Here is a 21,782-nt window from a genome sequence, read left to right as displayed (position 1 = left end):
CTGGCTTCCAATGACACTAGCTAGCTCTCTCTGCCATCAGAAACATCCCATCTAATCCCATGAACTTGATATTCCTCAAGAGATACATAATTTTCTTGCAGTACTACTAGTTTCTTTTCTTCTTCAACCCATCTCCAGGCACAAAGGCCCATGAGACCTTGTCAGTGAAGATCAAGGCAGAAAGGGCACTGAGAATCTCAGCCTTATCTACGTTCATGGATACTAATTTCTCTCCCTACCCTTCCCAGCAGAGCTCAGTCGTAAGTTCCCTGTTTGACAAACCTGGTCTCTTCCTACATTTGTTTATTTTCCTAACTACTGGGATGTACAGTTACTGGGTTTAGAGAAAACTGTCCTGAAAGACTTCCCAGCTTTCGAAGGACACAGTTCTGAAGAGCAGAAGAGCCCTGCTTGCAGGCATGTTCTAACTGAAAAAGCCAACTACATGTTCATGTAACAGCAACTGAACCACATGATCCACAAGAAGTTAGTCTGTATGCTTCAGCACTGTTGAAACAGGAAATAGGCTTCAGTAACTCCATGCAATCAAACAGATGGGTTTATTAACTATAGCTGAGCTAGATATGGGCTCAACAAAAAGCTGCTTGCATGTTTCCTTACCATGCACCAAGACTCTAGGACCTCATGAACATAAACTGTTGTATAAGCTATCACAGGAAGTTGTGGGAAGTTGACAAACACTTAGTCCTACAGAAGTCCCAAGAGGATCAGCCAGTCTAGGGCTACATGGACTCAAATCCTGCAGGACAGAAGCTAGCTGAGTTAAATCATTTGGCTATGTCTGCATTATACTTCCCACAGTGTCCTACAGCACCTGTCTTATTTGTATTTTCCCATTACAGTATTTCTGTAGCATGTTATCTGGACAGAAGTCAGGGGAATAACAAGAGTATTTTCTAATGTTCATTAACTAAAAGAAAAAATTCGGTATAGTTGAATACAGTATGTTAGTTTTAACAGGTTGGTTGGACTACAAAAAGTGCCACAAAGAAAGGAGTGACAGTGTAAATTGACAGGTGACAATTCAAACAGTCAAAAACTTTGAGGCATCAACATCTAAACTAAACTGCCTGTACCCTTTCTAATGCCAAAAATAATAATGCTAAGTTTAAATAACTTACAGAACTAAAGCAGTGAAGATTCAAGAGACACCTAGCAATGTAAACCAGTGTGACAGGAAGAACAACTCATTTTTTTTTAAAGCATTGTATTCTGGAAGATTAATGAACGTCCACGTACTTGACTACACCCAACACAGAAAAAGCCTGTGGATCCAGCAACCTAGCACTGACAGATGAATAACTGAGCAGATTCTGGGAAAGCTTCTTATGAAAGCAAGCAATGACATAGGCATTTATAACCTATGGAATCATTAGGCAGTAATGGCTTTGGGTAATTTCAAAGCCAGTGCTAGACTAGAAATTACCTCTTTTGGAGCTAGTCAGTATTGCCAAATTGACAAAAACTTCAGTTAAAAACTGAATCAATAATTAAGCTAGCATGGCAGATAAGCATTAGAAAGGAAAGACAAGCATGGATTCAAAGTAAATAGAAGTAAATGTAGAAAATACACCACATGTAAGTATCAAGGAAAGAAAAAAAGCTAAGGATATAAAAAAAGCCCACTAACCAACAAAAAATAATGTCCTTCTGCTACTGAACAAGTAGCTGTCAGATCCACCCACAGACAGCTAAAGGAGTCCTCTATTTCCAACACAGAATATAACCCAATCAGAAACATGAGTGAAGGCTGAGGAAAATTATTAAACGCAAACAGCTTGTGGAGACTCCCCTGCTGACTGACAGCATGCTTGAGCATACTCAAAACAGTATCTACCTATAATCTCCTTGAAGGAGGATTTAAACATTCAACAGGTAGTCAGCTATACTGATGGGGGAGGGGAGGAGAAGAGATAAAAACCAAAAAATAGTCAAGGGATTGTTTCACTAAGATTTCTGTTTAGGGCTTTCATCTCCTTAGGAAGAGAGAGAATAAGGAATTTCCTTAAACTCTTCAAGCAATGCAGAGCTACCTTCAAAACAAAATGCTCCATGACTGTTTTCATCTCCTTAGATATAAGGATCCTGATATCACTCTACTGCAATTAACTGGACTAAGGCCAACAATTCTGTGAAGCTCCAGAATTGCTAGAAGCTGTGATAAAAACCCCAAACAAACAAAACCCAATAACCTCTCCCCTTCAACTCCCCCCTCAAAAAAAAACACTTCAAAGCACAAACTAAACAAACCTCAGTGCAGTAAATTATGAAATTGCATTCATCATACTGCAAAGAAGTAACAGCATCACCACCAATACCAGGAGTTGGCACAGATCAGACATGCAAAAGAAGCAGTATGTTGACAACAGGCACCATTTCAAGCACGTGCCTTTTAGAACTCTTACAGGTTTCAAACAAGAGGTCCTTGAACTTGGAAAGGTCTGTGAACCAAAAAAAAACTTAGACTTGAGAACCCTTAAAAATTCCAGGTGAAGTGGAACAAATCACATCTCTATCAAGCGTTGTGAAATGCCCTTTCCAGAACTGAGAAACCTCTCTGGGAGAGTGTTCGAAAACATCACAGTCCCTCTGTCCCCAGGTTTTTCCACAAGGCAAATCAAGTCCATTATCTGTAAACATTATTCATGCAAAAGTACAACAGCATTTAAGCAGGGATGACTTCAACGGTAAAACAAATAAAGCAACATGCACACTACCTTCCTAGTAAAGATAAAAAAATAATAAAAAAATAAACCATGCACCAGAGGTGCAAAACAAGTTTTCACATCACTTTTACAGCACTTGACACAAACTGAAGTTAAACCAGACCATGAGTATACTTGTGCTTTAGTACTCAGTACATGATTTTTGAGTTTTACCGTGCATACTGACACCAACCTTTTAAAGAAAACCAAGAAATGCATTGAAAAAAGGTAATGTTTTACTTCAGATAAAAAAGGCTAGAAAAATTAAAATAACCACCTGCATTCAGTTTTAAGTTATTTAATAAAATTGTGACCAATTACAGATTGATTTTGATTCACAGTTTAAACCTAAACACACTATCATGTCAACGATATTCTGCATCCCATATGCAGCAATTCATTGATGAGAATTCTAAAGCTCTTCGCAAACTTAAGCATTAAAGAGGTATGACAGGATGTTTTCCAAATCAAGTTTATTGGAATACAATTTCAAAGTGGGTACTAGAATATGCTCTCCAACAAAGGAGCTCTCCTGAAGTCATGTAACCCACCCAGCTGAGACACAACAGAAATTAACCATATCTGAACAGGTTAATGTAATCTGGGGGTATATAAGGGAAATTGAAAAAAATACTTCCCAATCATTGCTACTGTAGCAGAAAAAAATCCCTGATCATTAATACAGATTGAAGACCTACAAAAAGCTCCTCTGTGCTTTTTTTACAGGTTGAATACATTTCTTTCCTCACAATGTTACCTTCTAATCTTGCTACTCTGCAACCACAGTTCAATAGATCAGTTCTTGTCACTTCATTTATCTCAATCTATCGCACTAATTGGAGACCACACAGCCTGACATAGTTTTCTAACTACAATCTCTCACCTATCATTAACTGGTCAAAGCAACACTTACTAGTTATTCAAGATTTTTTCAGTTTTCTTCAGAAAAACCTCACTTGACAGGTAGCTTCTCAGATGCAACAGTTGTTGACAGCACTCCATAGCAGGAACAAGACAGAGAACTGACAAAGATCTTTCCTCCGATGAGTTATTTTTAACCAAGTCTAGTCTCTGACCCAGTTCTCCACATGGCTCCACAAACATGTTGCACACAAAGAAAAGAATTGGAGACAGGACAAAAAATGCCACTAAAAGAAACAGCCCGAGTATTGCTCTGAATTCTATGTTTCAGCACTAACGGCAGCATATGACAAACATTTAAACAGTCTTACCCCATCTGAAGATCATTTGCAAAATCTATTTATGGAGGATATCAAGAACTGCTATATTTAATGCAGTAAGTGTGAAGTAGGAAATGTTCATGTGCTGAACTGCAAGTATAAAATTACCTATAATGCATACATTTATCTTATTAGGTACTTCAGAAGCATAGTAGTAAATATAGTTAATTAATTGATACTAAGAATTCCCAGGCACAGGTTATATTTGGACACTGTTGCACTTTGTTGCGTAACCAATAGTATGCAATGAATAGTAAGGTCTTCCTTTTAAGTTTTACTGACAGTTCCATGAAGATGGATCTCTGTCAATGCCATAAACCTGGCTTCAGAACACAGGCCTTTAAAGAAATAAACCCAATAGTATTGGAGGACTTCCAAGATGACACATGCTCTCTGGCAATGAACTATTTAGAGTCTCCTACTGTCTCAGCCTCTCTTAATACTTCTCCGCCCTTTATTTTCACACCACACATATCCACAGTGGAAGCGGACTACTGAAATACCAACAGGAGGAAAAAGCTACTTATCAGCTCTGACAAGTAATTCTCTCTATAGATATCCAGAACCAAACTTTCCCATTCCAAAGGTCATTTCAGGTTCAAGCACACGTGTTTCAATCAAATGAAATTTCAGAATAATCACATCAGAAATAAAGACTTAGCTCTTTAAAAAATGACCCAATATTTAAGCCTCATAGAAATGACTCTGCTTACTTAGGGCTCGGTTTTACAAGAGTGTCCACTCCCCGAGTAAGGGCTGTCAGATCTGGAGTCATGTTTTCACTTTGCTAATAAAGCAGCAAAAAGCACTGAAAACTTTAAACTCTGATTTATGACACATGTACATGAAAAATACACACCTTAACAAATGAATGTTGAACACCACACAAAAAAAACAAGTGACAAAAAAACCCCAAAACACCCAAACAAAAAACCCACAAAACCCCCACCTCCACACAAAGCCACCACCACCAAAAAACACCCAACCACACTGAATTCTCATCTGCTGTAGTACTTTTTGAACCAGTTGTATTTTAGGTAATTTCTGACATCAACACATGCCCAAAGTGGCCTGCAGCATCTCCCGTTCTTCCTGGTAGCATATACGTTCATGGTAGATTAGCCTCACTTAACAGACACTTCCTAATGCAGCAGCTTTGATTTTTTCATTTACAATCAAAGTTTGTGGTCTTGATAATAGCTCCTGCAAAAGCTGTCACAACCTACACACATGCATCTTACCTGCAGAGCACCACAGCTCTCTGAGGTCAGTGGTTCCCTTCTTGATTTGGTAGTACATGGTAACCACCATCAATCAAGATGAGGCAGATGCACACTACATGCAACTACAAAGAAGTCCAAGATACTGATTTAGAGGGGATATTTCTCCAAAGATCTAGAGCCACAGGCCATTCTACTTGACTATAAGTCAAGGGAGCTGGGTCTCTATAGTTTGGAGAAGAGGAGACTGCGGGGGGACCTTATTAGTGTATATAAATATATAAAGGGGGAGTGTCATGAGGATGGAGCCAGGCTCTTCTCAGTGGCAAACAATGATAGGACAAGGGGTAATGGGTATAAACTGGAACACAAGAGGTTCCACTTAAACTTGAGAAGAAACTTCTTCTCAGTGAGGGTGACGGAACACTGGAACAGGCTGCCCAGGGAGGTTGTGGAGTCTCCTTCTCTGGAGACATTCAAAACCCACCTGGACACATTCCTATGTAACCTTATTTAGGTGTTCCTGCTCTGGCAGGGGGATTGGACTAGATGATCTTTTGAGGTCCCTTCCAATCTCTAACATACTGTGATACTGTGTGATAAACAAATTATTGCCAAATAACCTCAAAAGGAAGACAGAATAAAGAAGCATATTCCTTTTTTACGTGTTCAATAGCACCAACGAAGGAAAAACCAGGCAACCAGATGAACACTCACGTAGAAAACAACTACTACCCTCCCAAACAAAAAGTCATAGCTGAAAGACCTCAAGGCAGAGTCGTTCTTTCCTTGCATTAAGATTCTCTCTACTGCTGTTCTTCCAGCAGAGTAGGTGCTCATGAGAAAGGTACCTTACAAGCAGTAATGGTAATAAAGCAGCAAGAAGAACTGGAATAAAAAAACCTGAAGCAGCAAAAGACAGCCTGGGGACTTACAAGAATGGTTTCTAATTCCTGATGCATAAAGAAAGGTTCTTTTTTAAAAAAGGAGATATTCCACATACCTGTCTCCTCTTCCTAAGCAATTTTACATTACTGCTTAACCTAAACAGCTCCTTCCTCCTCTGCTCTCAGTTTCCCAGTTCCCCAATTCCTAAGCACTAACTGTTGCTCATCTATCTGATCACACAGTAGGATTCTTCAACTCAGTAAGCCAGCAAAAAGTTACTGTGATTATTAAGCTGAATCTGTCTACTGTACAACCAACACCTATCTCAGGAGGTACAAGGCACATGAGAACATGTGGCTGGCATTAACAGTTTGTTCATTTGACTTCAAACTTCTTACATGACTGCAGCCTCAAGAAAGTTGTGTTCTTTGCATTTAGGGAGGGGCAGAAAAGGCAGAAATGAGGTAACTGAACAGAATGCCACATCAAGAGCACTTACAACTCTAACTGATTTCTTTACCTTGCCCAAAGAAGCCCTCCTTAGCAAATGACATAGTCACATATCAGGCTGCTAAGAACTGCCCTCAAAACAAAGGTGTCTTTTTCATCATGGTGCCATGAAGAGTTCAAGGAACAGGAGATGAAGAAACACACTTCAGCAAGAATGCTTGAGCCAGTCTGTGACAATTTGAGACTCCAGCGTCATTCTGTAACACTCAAGTCATTGTATCTTCTGGAAACAAAAAAAAAACCAGTAGCAGCCAAAGTATCTATGTAAGCACCAAGAAAGCATCTAGCTGCAGCAGGCATTGGAGGGATATTTTGCAGCAATAATATATTTAGTATTTCAAATCATTACTCCAATAAGAAATAGTACAAGGAGGTCACATGGATGTTCTGATTGTCAAAGCTCCTGCCATGCAGTATTAGGTTGAATATTTTTCCTGCAAAAATCCTACTTAAGTGCTAAATGCTGAAGAGAACAGCATTCATATAGACATTTTGATTCCTTTGAGACCTCTTTATACCCAAAGCATTCCAACGGTTCATATTCCTTGCTAATAATTGTTTTCTTACTTTTCTTGATATTTTCTCCACACATGGCCTCTCATCAATATGCCAGAACAAATGTAAGAAATGAACATGTGCTTCTCTTTGCTAATGTAATATGAAGATTAAGGCATTATCTGATCCCAGAATTAGTGAATGTGCCGTAGTTTAGCTAAACAGGACTGCTCAGATCTGGTCTTGTTATTCCTGAGCACTTCCGTACTACCTTACCTGAAGCTACTGTGCCCATTACTTGATGATACTTTCCCATCTCAATCTGTTTTCCTCTGAGCATCAATGTGACCAGTGTTAATTAGTTACTTAGCTGAGCACTGCTCTCCTCCCAGTAAGGCCTACAATTCTTAACAATGTGTCTACCAAAGTTTAAACAAAGGTTAAAGTTCTAAGAAGTGCTTGTTTACAGAGGTACATTTGAGACTCAGAATAGAGCTGCTAACGCTAGGACTTAAACAATTTAAGACATTCTAATTCAGAAAAAAAAAACCCCCACAAACACAAAAAAACAAAACAAAAAAAAAAACACACCAAAAAAACAAAAACAAAAAAACAAACAAACAAAAAAAAACCCCCCCCCCAAAAAAAAAAAAAAAAAAAACCACACAAAAAAACCCCAAAAAACCCAAACCATGTTGCACACACTACTGCAGTAAGAACATTTTGACAAAACTAACAACTAATAGTTTGAAGCAGGAGTAAGCTGGCACCTAATGCTTCATGTTACATAGCTCAGCTCTGGTCACCCACTGAAGATGCATTTGAAACTGAGTCTACTCATTGTTCTCATACCATACTTCAGGAGCATTTTAGATGTCAGAAGTCAACCATTCCAGAATTTCAGGTCAGACTTTCTAAGTCCTTTAACCTAGCAAAACACAGTTCCTATACATCCTAGACAGGCATGCCTAAGTTATAACGTGGAAGCTTTTGTATAACAAGTGCAGGAGATAATTTACCTCTTTAGACACCAACGACAGCTGGAAAAACAAGCAAGTCACAAACATGATCAGCAACCCAGTACATTAGTTTATAAAGAATTACATTGCTGGCTTAATGTTCTAAAGATCTTATTATCTAAAGAAATAGTAAAAGAAAAATAAAAAAAGGGAAATACATTCTTACACTAATCATTGCTCGAGCGCCAGCAAGAAAAATCTGATAGTCATAATATTGCTCTCACACTTGCTTCTGTCTTCAAATTCATCTAAGCAAAGAGCAGAACTCCAGTTTTAAGTCTACGAATTCTACAAGCAGGACTAATCTAAACAGCAAATATTTATGACCTAATGTGTGCAACTTGTCTGTAAGAAATAATATTTTGAAAGCAACTCTAACTGAAAAGTAATAGAGGCTGCCAGCAAAGTCCTACAATATTACAGCATCTGCCGTAGTATTTAATGAAGATAAGACTAAGATGAAAGCACGTTTGCCATTTTTCACAGGCAGTGGGTAAAGTGCTCAAAACTCCTAATACAACAGAACAAAACTTCTAATACAACAGAATCATCTTCACAGGAAAAAAAAAAAAGATCAAGTTTGCAACTCATAATTTTGTACAGCTAACTTGATTCTAAGCTGTACTTGCCAAAGGTCCTGATATTTCTGAACAGATATTAGAATTCTATCCAGTCATGTCAGAATGGATATTAATCATCCCTGCTGTCATCTGAAGGCACATTTAAAAAGTAAAAAAAAAAAGAAAATGTTTTCAAACAAAGCTGAGCTGTAATACCTGAAATAGGTAAGTGCTGTGGCAGCATAGGGAATTATAAAGGAATTATTTACTATGTAAGTGACTATACACAATAAATGCCAGTCAATTTCAAAAGCTCAAAACCAATTACACTGAGAAATCAGCTGAAAACAAACGTTTTACAGTCCTGAAGTTTTGCCATTAACTTTTCCCTTTCGTTTCAACAACAGTGATTGTTCTCTGACTAAATGCTGCTGAGATATGAGACTACTCAAACTAATTAACTGCAAAGAGAAAACAATTTGCAGCTCACTATAGTCTCTGTGAAGGTAACATCATTAAACTAAACTTTTTCACCAGAAAACTCAAACGTACAATTCACAGTATATAAAGCAGACTAAAAGCCATTTCTGACACTAGCAGAAAGTAGACTACTTATAGACCTCATCGTTACAGAGAAATAAAACTAACTTACTGTTCAACTGAGAGGAAAGGAAAACACTCTATTACAGTAACATCTGAAAGGAAAAAAAATACATACTTCACAAATTGGATATTCTTAATTGAGGACCCAGGCACTGTATACATTTACAACAGCTTTCTAACAACCCTTTATTTCCTAAACAAGATCTGAGATACAGCATAAGGTATGTACAAACATGCTTTAAATATATAAAAATTTTATATAAATTACATAATATTACAATCATAAAAAGCTCTAGACTTTGGTAGTTACATATTTCTACACTGCACGAACGCCTTAACAATGACCTGTTGTGAATATTGCCTCAGAAGTCTAAACTAATTTTATTTTGAAAAGTCATGTACAAAAGCTGTAAATTTTAAAATAAAAAGTACAAACCTCAAATATACGGGCGCCATTCAATAAGGTGATTTCTTTTTAAGATTTGGGCTTGTTTGCAGATTAGGTATGAAAGGAAGGCAAAAGCTTCCTATAGGGATTCTAACTTCTTATCCCACTAGTTCTGAAAAGATAATAAATTCAGCAAATGAACAAGAACCAGGCTGAGTTTTCTGCATGTCTTCACCATACAGGTAAGCCTACATACGCCCTGGCTCAGCTTCCATTTGCAGTTGGCATTTAGCAAACCCAACTGATTTGATAAACAGGTAGTCTTTGTCTAGGAAAATTCACCGAAACACTAACTGCAACAATAAAATCCTTGTGAACAATTTTGTTTTCCTAGATCCCTTTCTCTTGGCACCCATTCTTCAACAAAGAGGCCAGCATTTTAAATCAAGAAACTTGAATTTTGTTTTGCCATGTTGTGGCTATGGATTATAATTCCAATTACAATTGCACCACATGCCAGCAGACAAACTCTGGCATCTGAGGAAACTACCACTCCATGTTGTCTGTTCCCTATGTTTACCAAAAGCTATCACTCCAAGAACAGAAGGCAGCACATGCCTGCACCTTAGCTGTTTTTCTGCACAGTGCAGAAATTGCAGCTAATAAGCGAGGCTCTACACCAAGAGTCTGGACTTCACAATGAGGCAGTGGCATCACAGGCATGTGATGTGATTCTTACAATTTTTGATGTGAAGACAGCAAACTCAGACAGACTTGAGGTAGACAACCAGAGACCATATTTTTCCATCAATGACACAAAACAATCAAAAATAATCTGTCTGTAAAGACTCCTTAAAAATGAAGGAGAAAAAAAAAAAAGGGCAATAAAAAAAAAAAAAAAAGCTTGAGACTGGTTAACAAGAACCAAAAATAGGCTTTACTGTGATTGATGAAACTGGGCATAATCACCCGATTCATCTGTCATTTCAAAGACCTTCTAACACTAAATTAGAAGTCAGGTAACACTGCTGCACAAGGCCAAAACTGAAAATGACATTTCATTCATTCTAGAGAGAGTACATCAAATATTCCTGTATTTGTTGTTTTATAATAATGTTGCATTTTAAAGCAAGATGCCTTGACTAAACTTCAGATGAGTATCATACGCAAAACTGATTGCTTCTTGAAGTTTCTATGATTCACAACCAAAGAGTGCAAGTTTATAAAATATTCTGTGATTAAATCACCCAAGAAAGAATCCTACAAATTGAACAAATGGGACAGCTATTATATTAATCCCACGGACAAGTAATGAAGGTTACAATCCATTTTTTTTGTCTGACTGTAGCTTTTCAAATGATTTCTTCACCAGTAAAGAGGTACCAAGAACCTACTTCAATAACATAGCTATGTTAGGGTTTTAGGTCAGATGTGGAATGTGCTTATGAAGCCCATTTCCTGATCACCCTCACTGTTCTGGTTCACACTATGCAGCCACTCCAGAAGAGGCAACAGGTTTCTTTTGTGTGAAGCTAACCTAGAGGATACACTCTTGGAATACACCTAACAAATCGCAGCTAACCAGGCCAGAATTTTATCAAAGGAAAGCTTCTGAAATACATATACTGGATGGATGGCAGCTCCTCAGCATCACTTGTGTTGTGTCATACTACTTGTTAATACAAACACTAACGCACATGCAACTGAGCCATGAGCTCAGGCAGCTGAGTCAAGTGAAAAATAACTCGACAAAACTGCCTAACTCTCAGCTGAAAAAGCTTCCTGTAACAGCTCACTGTCTGTTCAAATCAATGCCAGTGCCAGCACCAACCAGCTCCAGCTTCTACCAGTTTAAGCTACCATGAAACACAAGCTAGATCAAAACTGAAATGGCCAGTTGCTCCAGAAAAAGTGCCAGCACTGACATTCATTCAACTCCAGTGTTAGCTGATACAGAGTTAAATCAACAAAAAATCGTGATTAATTTTCTTCCCACACAGCCCCTGATGCCAGCGTACAACAGCATTGGACAGGCACTAGACTCTTCGCAAACAGAAGCGGCAGCAGGGGCACATGGATGAGGGCAGACTGAACCTCCTGCTTTAGGGGCAACTCACAATTACATTGGTTTGGCTGCAATGTGAAACCACACCCTGAGAGCAATTTAAAGACTCACGTAACTATTGTGACGTAGCTGGACTTGTTATCCCAACACAGGCATTTCTACTCACTATTTTATGCAAATCTTCTACCTTAATGCTGATTTCCATGATGCGCACAAAAAGGCAGAAATATGGGTTAATAAAGGCTGGTGTTTTCACATGTGCAGTTAAGGTTGTAACACCTTTGGTGTGGTATTTTTGTTTGGTAGTAAGGCTGTCCTTTTGTAGGTGTGCACTAAGTGGACATAGAGCTTTTCTTTTCCAGGGTTTTGTTGCTTTGTGAGCATGTGATTTGGATACAGCAACCATATCTGTTTCAGTCTTCCATATGTCCATTTATTCCCATTTAACAGGCAGCCAACATTGTCCCTTAGAGGCAGAAATGAGAATGATTAGCAACGATTAGATGCATGTATTAACGTTTCCTGCTGCAAGACAGATCTCACATAAACAGAACTATTTGCAGGAAAAGTTGTACATCTATCCAGCCTTCAAACAACACATTTGCAAGCAGAACAAGTTATGGGCCTAAAAATGCAACTGTCACCAATTTTCATTTCCAACAGAATCAGCTCTGAATTATCTAAAGGTATCTACAGGCCTGTACTACTGAAGAGGAAAAGCTTCGAGAGTTCCTCAGGAATACTTGGTCCTCGTGAGTTTGAAGAGTGATGATTTTGTACTATGTTTTGCACACTTACAAAGGTATTCAGCATTCACGTGACTGGTACTACACTTGCATTTCATGATTATACAAGATTTGGGTAACTGAATCAAGTTCCTTTCCGCACAAGCATCAGGTACTTCAAATGAACACGGAAGAACATAGCAGCATGTGGTCAAAAGAAAATTCCATGTCTTTCACAAGGTTTCCTTATTTCTTAACCCATATCATCTTGAGGTTTTAGTTATAGTCACAACTTCCAAAGCATCATCAAATGCAACTTCCCTTCAAAGAAACCCCTTCCATTACATTCATGCCTGCATTAACCTGATACACAGCCACAATTCAAGGAGAACATAAAAACAAGACAACTAAATTTTCTCCCTCACAAGGATAACGTACTTTACAGGTGACCAACAGCAACTTCACATGATATTGGTAACGGGTCAAGCTGCTACAGGCATTTTGACTTTCTTTGTGTTACTTACAGTCTCATTCCTCAGGCAATCTAATATCTTGTTTGCCGTTTTAACTCAAGGTTTTGCTTGAGATCACTACAGTGATAAACCAGGTCTGCTTCTCAAGTTAATTTATTTAGAACCCATGGAATGATGCCCGAGTAGTTTCTTTTCTTCAGATGTGATCTACTTTGCAAGAAAATATCTAACCTCATCTGCAACAGTTAACGATATAATCTGTGGCCACTTGTATTCAAAATTGCAAATACTTCTAACTCTTTCAAAATTCTTACACTACATCCGTGCATATATAAAAAACTCTCTAGGACTACGCTACTTTATCTGTACAGTGATCTGGACAAGTTCTATGGAAAATAGATTTTAAATACAACAAACATGTAAGCATTCACTTTCCTGGGATGATTTCTCTGAAACTGGTTGGCAACACACAAAAAGAAGCAGTGGGTGGCCCTTGAGAAATCTCACTCATCATATTGAGCATGCAGACACTCTTACCATTAAGTCCAGTCTAGCAAGTCATCAAATAAGCGATTACTAGTTTTACCAGTTAAGAAGCACTTCTTATTCAGCCCTCTTCTACTTTTTTGCATCTCAAACTCATTTTAAATAACTAACTTACTCTTAGGAGACCAAAACACGCTATAGGTAAGTGTAAGTATTCCCCTGGAACCTGGTACCAAACTGCAGAATGCCAAAATTTGTGTACAGCACTTCTGGCTAAACTTTAATGCTTTGTTAAAAGGGCTGCTTATCTCACTAGGCTTAGGATGAAACTGCATAAAAGGCAGCATGGCTTCTTAGATACAGTTTTACCCACAGCAACTCAAAACACGACATAAACTTTGAAGTACTGAACAAGGCCAGAGAGAACTACAGAAGCGGGATTTATTAGAAATGGCTGTTCATAAGAAGAGTTAATTGGGAATACTTTCCCCAAATAATTACACAAGTCACATTAGAGCGGATTTTCCCCTCTTCTATGTCAGCAGCTCTGCAATACCGCTACAACTTTTAGATGTAATCCAGCCAAGGAAGTGAATCCTGAAACTGTGCACATATATATTGAAAGCATGGGCCCCTGTCACTCTTAACACTGCATTTTTCATTGTTAGAAATGTTTTGATAACTAAAGGTAAGGTAATACCTGCCGAGAATTGATGTCAAAAAAAGACTGTATGGCTTAGATCAAGTGGATCAGCGTCAGTGGCACCCAACAATACAAACCCAGATTTCCTTCTGTGCTGTTGCTCTTCATCAGCAGACTGAGGAATGAATCCCCCCCGCATCCCCAAAATGCTTTCGAGTTCTCATGCTTCGGATGGCCTCTGCTGACACGAAACAAACAAGACACTTTCCTACCAGTTGCTGGACTTAGCCAGCAGCGATGACCAACAGCCCCTTCCTAGCCCCGTGCCCGGAGGCCCCACAAGCCTATAACCGGGAGCTGCTACAAGCATGCCCGGCGCAGCGACCCGCTGCACCCGTCGCCCTTTCCTCTCGGCCGGCGAAGCTCAGCCTTCTCCCGCTGCACGGGCTCAGGTGCCCGGCTCTTGCGCCGGACAATAGCTCCCGACTCTCCCGGCCCCGGCCCGCCAAAGCCGGCGGGACGACCCCCGCCCTGCCGAAGGGCCGAGCCGGGCGCGGCAGAGTAGAGCGGCGACATTCCCGGCCGGGTCTGCCTGCCCTCGGGCACTATCGGCGGGGCGGTGCCCGGGCCCACCGCCCCCGCGGGGGACCCGCAAGGGTTACCTGCATGACCACGTCGTTGGGCAGCTGCGCGGCGCGGAAGAGCTCCAGGACGCGCCCGTTGGACGCCACCTTCTTGGTGCTCTCGGTGTCGCAGTAGGAGAAGAGGTCGCAGTAGTAGCGCTGCTCCGCCTCGCTCAGCGTCAGGCCCTCCATCTTACGCCCCGGCTCCGCGCGGCGCTGCTGCTGCTGCTACTACCGCCGCCCCGCATCCAACAACGGCGGCGGTCAGGCCGGCGGAGGGGAGGGAGGGTAGGAGGGGTGGGGGGAACAGCGGAGAGCGCGCGGGACCGCTGCGGGGAGGTGGGGGGGAGGCGCGGGGAGGGAACACGCCGCCAGCCGCCGCGCGCCCCAGCCAACCGCCGCGCGCGAGCGGCTGTTCACACCTTTCCCCCACCACCACCACCACCAACCGCCCACACGGCGGCGCGCCTGCGCGCCTCCCCCCCCCCTTCCAACCCCCTCCCGCGCCTGCGCCGACCGCCCGGCGAGAGCGCGCCCCGGAAAGGCGGGCGCGGGAAAGCGCCACCGCGCCGCAGGGAGCCAGTCCCCTCTGCGAGAGCGGCGGCGGCGGAAGCGGCAGGCTCGGTAGAGGGGGGCGGGGTCAGCTGGAAAAAGGGCCAATGGCGTGCCACACCGCCTGCGGCCCGCCCCTCCCCGCTCCGCGGTGCCGCGCCCCCGGGCGGGCCGTGAGGAGGTGTGGCGGCAGCATCGCCCGCCTTCCTGGGGTCCGGGTGCGCTGTGCGGCTGTGCGCGGCAGCGCCCCCTATGGGCGCGGCGGTTCGGGAGCGCCGGCTGGGCTGCTCTTTTCCGCCTGGGAACGTGTTGAGCTCCCGTCGGAGCGCCGGGCAGGTACGCAGGCACTCTGCTGACCTCGGCACAGCGGCTGCGTCTGTCTCTCACTGGCTTGGCCGTGGCTGCACGCAGTGGCCGCTGCCGCAGGGGTCTCTGCCGCCGAGGGAGCAACCCGGTAACTCAGGCGGGAGTCCTGGGCACGCAGCCGGCCCGACGCCGCGAGGCTCGACTGCGGCAGTAGAGAGCCGTGCCTGAGCCGGCGTGGCAGTCTGGGCTCCGGGGATACGGCGGGAGGTACCGCCGGTACGGGTTCTCCTGGAGGCTTGTGGAGAACGGCCCGTTGTGCTGCATCGGCCCTGCTGTGGCAGCCTAACTCAGCAAGTGTTCTGCCACCGTCCGGACCTGATGCAACACCACGTAACGCACAGTAAGGGGCCCGGTTAACTCCGCACAAGAAAGAATAGGCAAGAGCTCACTTGTCTCTTCAGCCGGAGCTCTTGCTCTGCACAGCTCTCTTGGCTGTGTTTTCCTGGACTTGCTGTTCCCCTGTGTAAATCCGTGCTGTCGCTGCAGTAAACTAATAAAATTCCTTCCAAGCTACTTTGGCTTCTGAAATCTGACATCCCTGACAGAGTAAAGTGCCTAGGAAGAATGCAATTGTCTTTTAGACCCTTTTGATCACCTGCTCTGGTTTAAATCTTGCTGAGGTGGCAGTCCAGTACTTGATACTTTGTTTATCCTTCTTCCCTTACTCCACTCTCCACCTTCCTTCACAACTCTGCTAATGTTTCTCTTCCCAGGTTGCTGTTGCCAACTGCTCTACCTCCCTTAAGCAGCTCAGCTTTCTGCCTTCTAAGATAGTTATACTCTGAACTGCAGAGATTCATCTTCTTTGGTATTTGAAATACACAGTATATCCTTTTGCTGCTAACTAAAGTTCCTGAAAACCACTGATATGTTAGCTTTATAGTTAAAATAACAAGCAAAAGGATCTTCCCAGAAATGTACCATTATCAAGCTTTTAGAATCCCAAATGATTAAACCACACAGACTGATCACATTTCTCAGTTAAGATTCCTCAAAAATAAGCTATACAGGAAAAATAATTAACTTTTTGTATAATATCTAATTATGCTTTTACAGACTTAGATAAGGCAAACTGAGCATCATAAGTCACTTAATTGGAGCCACTGCCACATCAGTATCTCTGCAAGTTAAATGAATGTAGCCTTTCCTCCACAGCTAAACTGCACACTCCAATTCTATTAGTTTTACAAAGCCATTTACAGAAAAGCTTTTTAAATCACTTACTAGCAGATGATTGGGTTCAAGTGCCTTTGCTTCTTAAAGACTGAGTGATTGTATTATACTTGGGGCACTGGCATTTGAAAGATTAATGTATGTATATGGCTGTAGTTATAAAGTTCTTTGTAAGTTAGTGTAAGGACCCAAAACACTTTTATTGTCAAAATAATTTTGACATTTATGTCTAAAAGTAATCTGAACTTGTTAATTTAGTTGAGTTCCTGTTTTATTATTTGGTTTTTTTGCAACAGGAGCCCTCTTTCAACATTAATGGGGATCATTTGGCTGCAACTATCTGTATAAGACACAAAGAATAATACAGGGAGGAGGCTCCCTGGTATGGACTGTTCCCACTTGTCCAAATGCCAAACAATTCTGGAATAGGTAGCTGTTTTGGAAAACAGGTTGTTGAGTCTGATTTCCAAGCCCATACCATAAGCTTACCTTTTTGCTTTGTGCTAGTTCAGCAACTGAGCAGATAGAATAAGAATGACAGGACATGTAGCAAACTCATTTCTAATTCACAAGGTCTAATTCATATGGGAGAATCATCTTTGCCTCAGGGAGTCCCAGTGCAATGTTTCTGTGTCTAGCTATGGGATCTCTCCCCTACTCCATTTGGCCCCTTGCAAACTTCCAGGGCAAGGAGGGATCAGCTGTTCAGAACATTACCTGTTCCCATTAGGGAAGATTTAGCATCTACTGAGATTAAAAAAAAAATGGACTAAAGTCTTTTAAGTGGATTTCCAACGAGGATTCATTTTGTTTGGCTGGAGAATATGCTGTTTGCTACAGGATGAACTGAGGAAAATAGTATTCCTGCATGTTTGTAAGATATATTAATTTCTCCATATGCACACTTTTCAGTGCAACTGACCCAAACAATGACACCATATTTCAATTTTGAGTTACTTTGGTTTTGAGCGATCTGTATTACAGCATTTTCCAGAGCTCATACTAGATGTGCAAAGAAGAAGGTTTATAGGAAAATACCCACCAAAATGTATTGTTAGTGATACACTTAGCTATAGTAGATTCAGGTTTTGGTACATTAAAAACTTGATTTAACTGCCTTGAATGATGATTTAAGCAGAGCAAGAAGATGAACTCTTCTGGGCTTTTTAGGTAGTGTACCTTTTATTCTGTCTTTTTAATGTACTTTTTTAGGATCAGAGCTCTGAACAGCTAAGAGTTAAGCTATTCTCCACCCGGTGCCTAATCTTACTGTTTTATTTTCTGTGAAGCAACTATGAGATGACAGATATTGATATCAAAACAGCCATCCTTTTAAGAGATCAAAGTCAGAGAAAATAATCACTGTCATAGGAATGCCAAGTCTGATGACCCAGATGGAAGGAAGTGCAAGATTATTTTGCTGCCCAGAACAACTCTTCAAATCAGAGCCAAACTATACATCAATAAAACACTATGTTTTTAGAGAAGTAATGTTTTTACAATTTGATGTGTGACCAGAAATAGGTATGTCCATTCCTCTTAAAATAAAAAAAAAGTAATGTTTTATTCATTTAAGGGAAATGCCAGTTAAAACACTGATCAGGTTTCAGTATCTTCTGAATCACCTGTGAAATTATTATTGGTTCCTAAAAATTAGTTGTTACACATGATGAAACTAATTTATAAAAATAGACATAACTTACAGGGTCCCGTCTTTATCAAGTGTTGTGGGAGCCCCATGTCTAGGATCTACCTGCTTCTGATGGGCCTCTGAGTTTCTGAGTTCTTATTACAGTTAGTGGGTCTCGTGTACTACCTTATTTGGACTGAAGTAAGTTACAAGCTCTGATGTTTATTTGTTTTATTAGAATATCTTCAAATAACTTTCAACCAAGGTAATAGATGGAAAGTGGACCCAAATACATACTTTATATGTATTTTATATGTATTCAGGTCCACTTGTCCCAAATATGTACTTTATATGTATTTGGGTCCACTTTCAATCTGTTACTTGGTTCCCCAAGTTCAGAAAAATAACCCTGACGTTATTTGTCATTGCCTTTCTAAGTTCTTTGCATACATAATGCTGTGGAGCAAGTTTTGCAATCTCTGTCAATATACTCCTTTACTTGCAGCTCATCAGGAGTTATGGGAACTTGTTCTGTCCTGAGTCTTTACTGGAAAGATAAGCAGATTAAGGCTAGAAATGAATGGGAGATGTTTAAAAAAACCCTGCTGTCTCAGGCTTTAGAGCATTTTATTGTTACTGCCTGATCTTTAAAAAAAAAAAAAACCAAAACAACAAAACCAACCCAAAACTGAAGAATCCTTTGGAGGTAGGGTACAGGGTACTTTATTCCCAGGCAGAGAATATTTTTAGAATGGTGTTAACACTTACAAATAAAAGAAGTTCCTGTTCTGTTTTTCTAAAAGCATCTTTACTTTGTGTGGAAGCAACATTTTAATGCAAATCTAACCACTTTACAGATGCTTGTTCCAAAACTTCTGTAAGTTTCTGCATGTATGTTCTGTGTGTTAGAGTTTACAACCTCTTTCCAGCCTTGACATTTACATTCTTGCAATTTTGAAAAACACCAGTTTTGTCATATGGTCAGGTTTCACTTGCTGCTGATTTTACCTTCCATTAAATGGCACCCATGTTTCAAAGAACTAACCTCCTTGCCTGTGCCATCTTGGAACCAGATGATCTTTAAGGTCCCTTCCAACCCAAACCATTCTATAATATTATGATTCTATGATTCTGTGAATCTGTGATTCTCTGTTCTATCAGTCCTGCTGGGATTGTTTCTTCATCAAAAGGGCATCCCACATTTAAGGCTATGAGATTTTCCATAGCGTTAAATCCTTTCTCCATAGAGCCATGCAGCAGACCATAACAATGAGGGGAAAGTATTTTCTTCCTTCTATACAAGGAGAGCACCTTTGCAAGGAGTGTTCAGCAGGCAAACAGCAGATCTAAAGTAATGTTAGTCACCTCAATGTGGTCATTCTGGTCCCTCCTGCACCTCTGTGCAAGTACATTCCGTAAGGGAAAATAACTTTCTCAGCAACCTCCCTAAGTGTGTTGTGTCACCACTGAAATATGTATGAGATCCTGGCTGGAGACATCCAGTATCTGTGGAGTATTTAATAATATTTCTCTGTGTAAATTTCCTCAGTAGAGAATGGATAATACGTTTCCCATATCATTCACCAGTTTTCCCTGCTCAGTTTTCCCTGGTTTCTCCTTTAAGCTTTTAATTTGTATTATCTATCATAGCCCTTGTAAAAGTTGCATGTTTTTAAAATTGCCCCCTTTTCTCTTTCATCCAAATATATCAAATGATTGAAAAGAGTACACAGTCAAATGAAAGCCTCTAAAGGAAAACTTTTTCAATTAAAAGAATCAAAGTGGAAGATATTGTAAAGGAGAAACCTTTTACTCACGTATGATTTCGGCAGATTTCTGTATGAGATTTCATCTCCGCATCTCAAAATGGGGAGGGGGCACCTACTGTCAGCACAGAACAGCTATATGTATTTGGTAGGTTCCAGAGAAGCTAATGGATTGCAGGGAGGGTGACTTTTCATATGTATCTCAGCACTTCAAAAGCCTGAGGAGCTGTTCAAATCCCACCTCTCTTTAAATTTTAAAACTATCTTTGTTTCTTCCAAAAGGAGAGGACGTCTCCTGCTTGCATGATACTATAAAATGCATCTCTTCTTACAGAAATTAAAGTTCCTTTTAGAGTATTTCGACATTTAACTATAAATGCCTCTGGTCTTGCTGCCATATTAATTTACAGATTATTCATGACTGTGTGCATCCTCTTATAAATATATTCTCCACAGTTTCATAGAGTGAAGAGGAGTAAGAGAGTTTAACTTTTCTTTGTACTTTTTGGCACTATCTCACATACATAAGTCTCTTTAAAATTATTTGCATATTGATAACAACTTCTTTGAAGTATGATAAGGTTATATTCAAATTACTTTTTCTTAATGATTTGGGTTACCATTGTAGTCCCTCAATATCTTTCTTTGTTTTGAAGCCCTAAAATTCAAATTACTGAAGCCCCAGCTAGTCTGAAAACAATCTTACACCTTCTTCACTACCTTTATTTACTTAGCTCCTGTCTGCCTGGAACCTTGATCAGTTCTTATTGTTCTGATACCTCTCACTCTTTCCTCTTGCTCCCTGAATGTGGAAGTGCACTGTAACTTGCTGATGGAAGAGGACGTTATCCCTTCCCAAGAGATCATTATTCCATTGAATAATGATTGCTGTATGGGAAGGTTGTTAATGGCCACTTCAGGAAACTTCTGGCACATTAATGACTTTGTCAGAAATTGGTTACAAGGTGGGAAGAGGTGCTGAAAGCAAAATTTCACATCTGTCACACATAGTCACTCCTTCCTTTTCCTATTCTCTGCTTTTAGCTGCATAAATAAATGTACTTTTTCCTTTCCATTTACTTAGATTTTAGTTTCCATCTTACTATTTTTTTTTCAGTAACAGTTTTCTATTATAATCTGTTACTTAAGGATTTAAATTTCTGCCTTTAACCTTTCTTTCCATATATTTCTTCCTCACACTAGCAATACAATCCTCCACAATATTGATGTTCTTGAGATTGATACTTTAACTAGACTTTTCCTTGTGCTTTGGTACCTTTTCTGTTCTGGATTCATGGGTTTGTTATTTCAAAGTGTGATTCTGCCTCTTGGTCAGAATTTGACTTAGCCCATTGTTTTAGCTGTTTTCCATTAAGATCAGTTTTCCAAGGATTTGAGTCCCTTCTTTTTTGTCCATGGTGACGTGGGCTGCTCTAACTCACTCTATTTGTTTAAATAACTCACTTTATTTGTTTAAAATAGCAATAATCTAGCTTATTTCTTTTTCTTAAAGTCCTCTAGATCAAAACCACCCCAGTGTGCTTTCAAATCTTATTTTGTTAAAAGCAACACTGTTATGACATTTCTCTGATGTTTGAGGTATAGGAGGGATATTAAGAATGCTGTATGC

The 21,782-nt window shown here is 40.5% G+C and overlaps 1 protein-coding gene across 12 annotated transcripts in view; it reads right to left on the bottom strand.

Annotated features, from left to right (window-relative positions):
• The window catches only part of REPS1 (RALBP1 associated Eps domain containing 1), a 64,022-nt gene extending 48,808 nt beyond the window's left edge, over positions 1–15,214 (bottom strand). For 10 of the 12 annotated variants that reach the window (XR_013956624.1, XM_080615712.1, XM_080615724.1 and 7 more), the window contains exon 1: positions 14,705–15,214. Coding sequence is in view for 9 of the 12 variants with exons in the window: in XM_080615712.1 (XP_080471838.1) it covers positions 14,705–14,857 (153 nt within the window). In the remaining 3 variants the exon portion in view is untranslated. Of the gene's footprint in view, positions 1–3,639; positions 3,766–5,208; positions 5,313–6,595; positions 6,809–8,265; positions 9,423–14,704 lie in introns of those variants that run through there. The other 2 variants (XM_080615713.1, XM_080615714.1) reach the window with 2 other exon arrangements.
• Positions 15,215–21,782: the final 6,568 nt, after the last annotated feature.

The sequence above is a fragment of the Psittacula echo genome, assembly GCF_963264785.1.
Source record: "Psittacula echo genome assembly, chromosome: 4".
NCBI lineage: Eukaryota > Metazoa > Chordata > Aves > Psittaciformes > Psittacidae > Psittacula > Psittacula echo.
The sequence above is the reverse complement of the archived record's forward strand: the minus strand, read 5'-3'. Positions and strand labels throughout refer to the sequence as shown.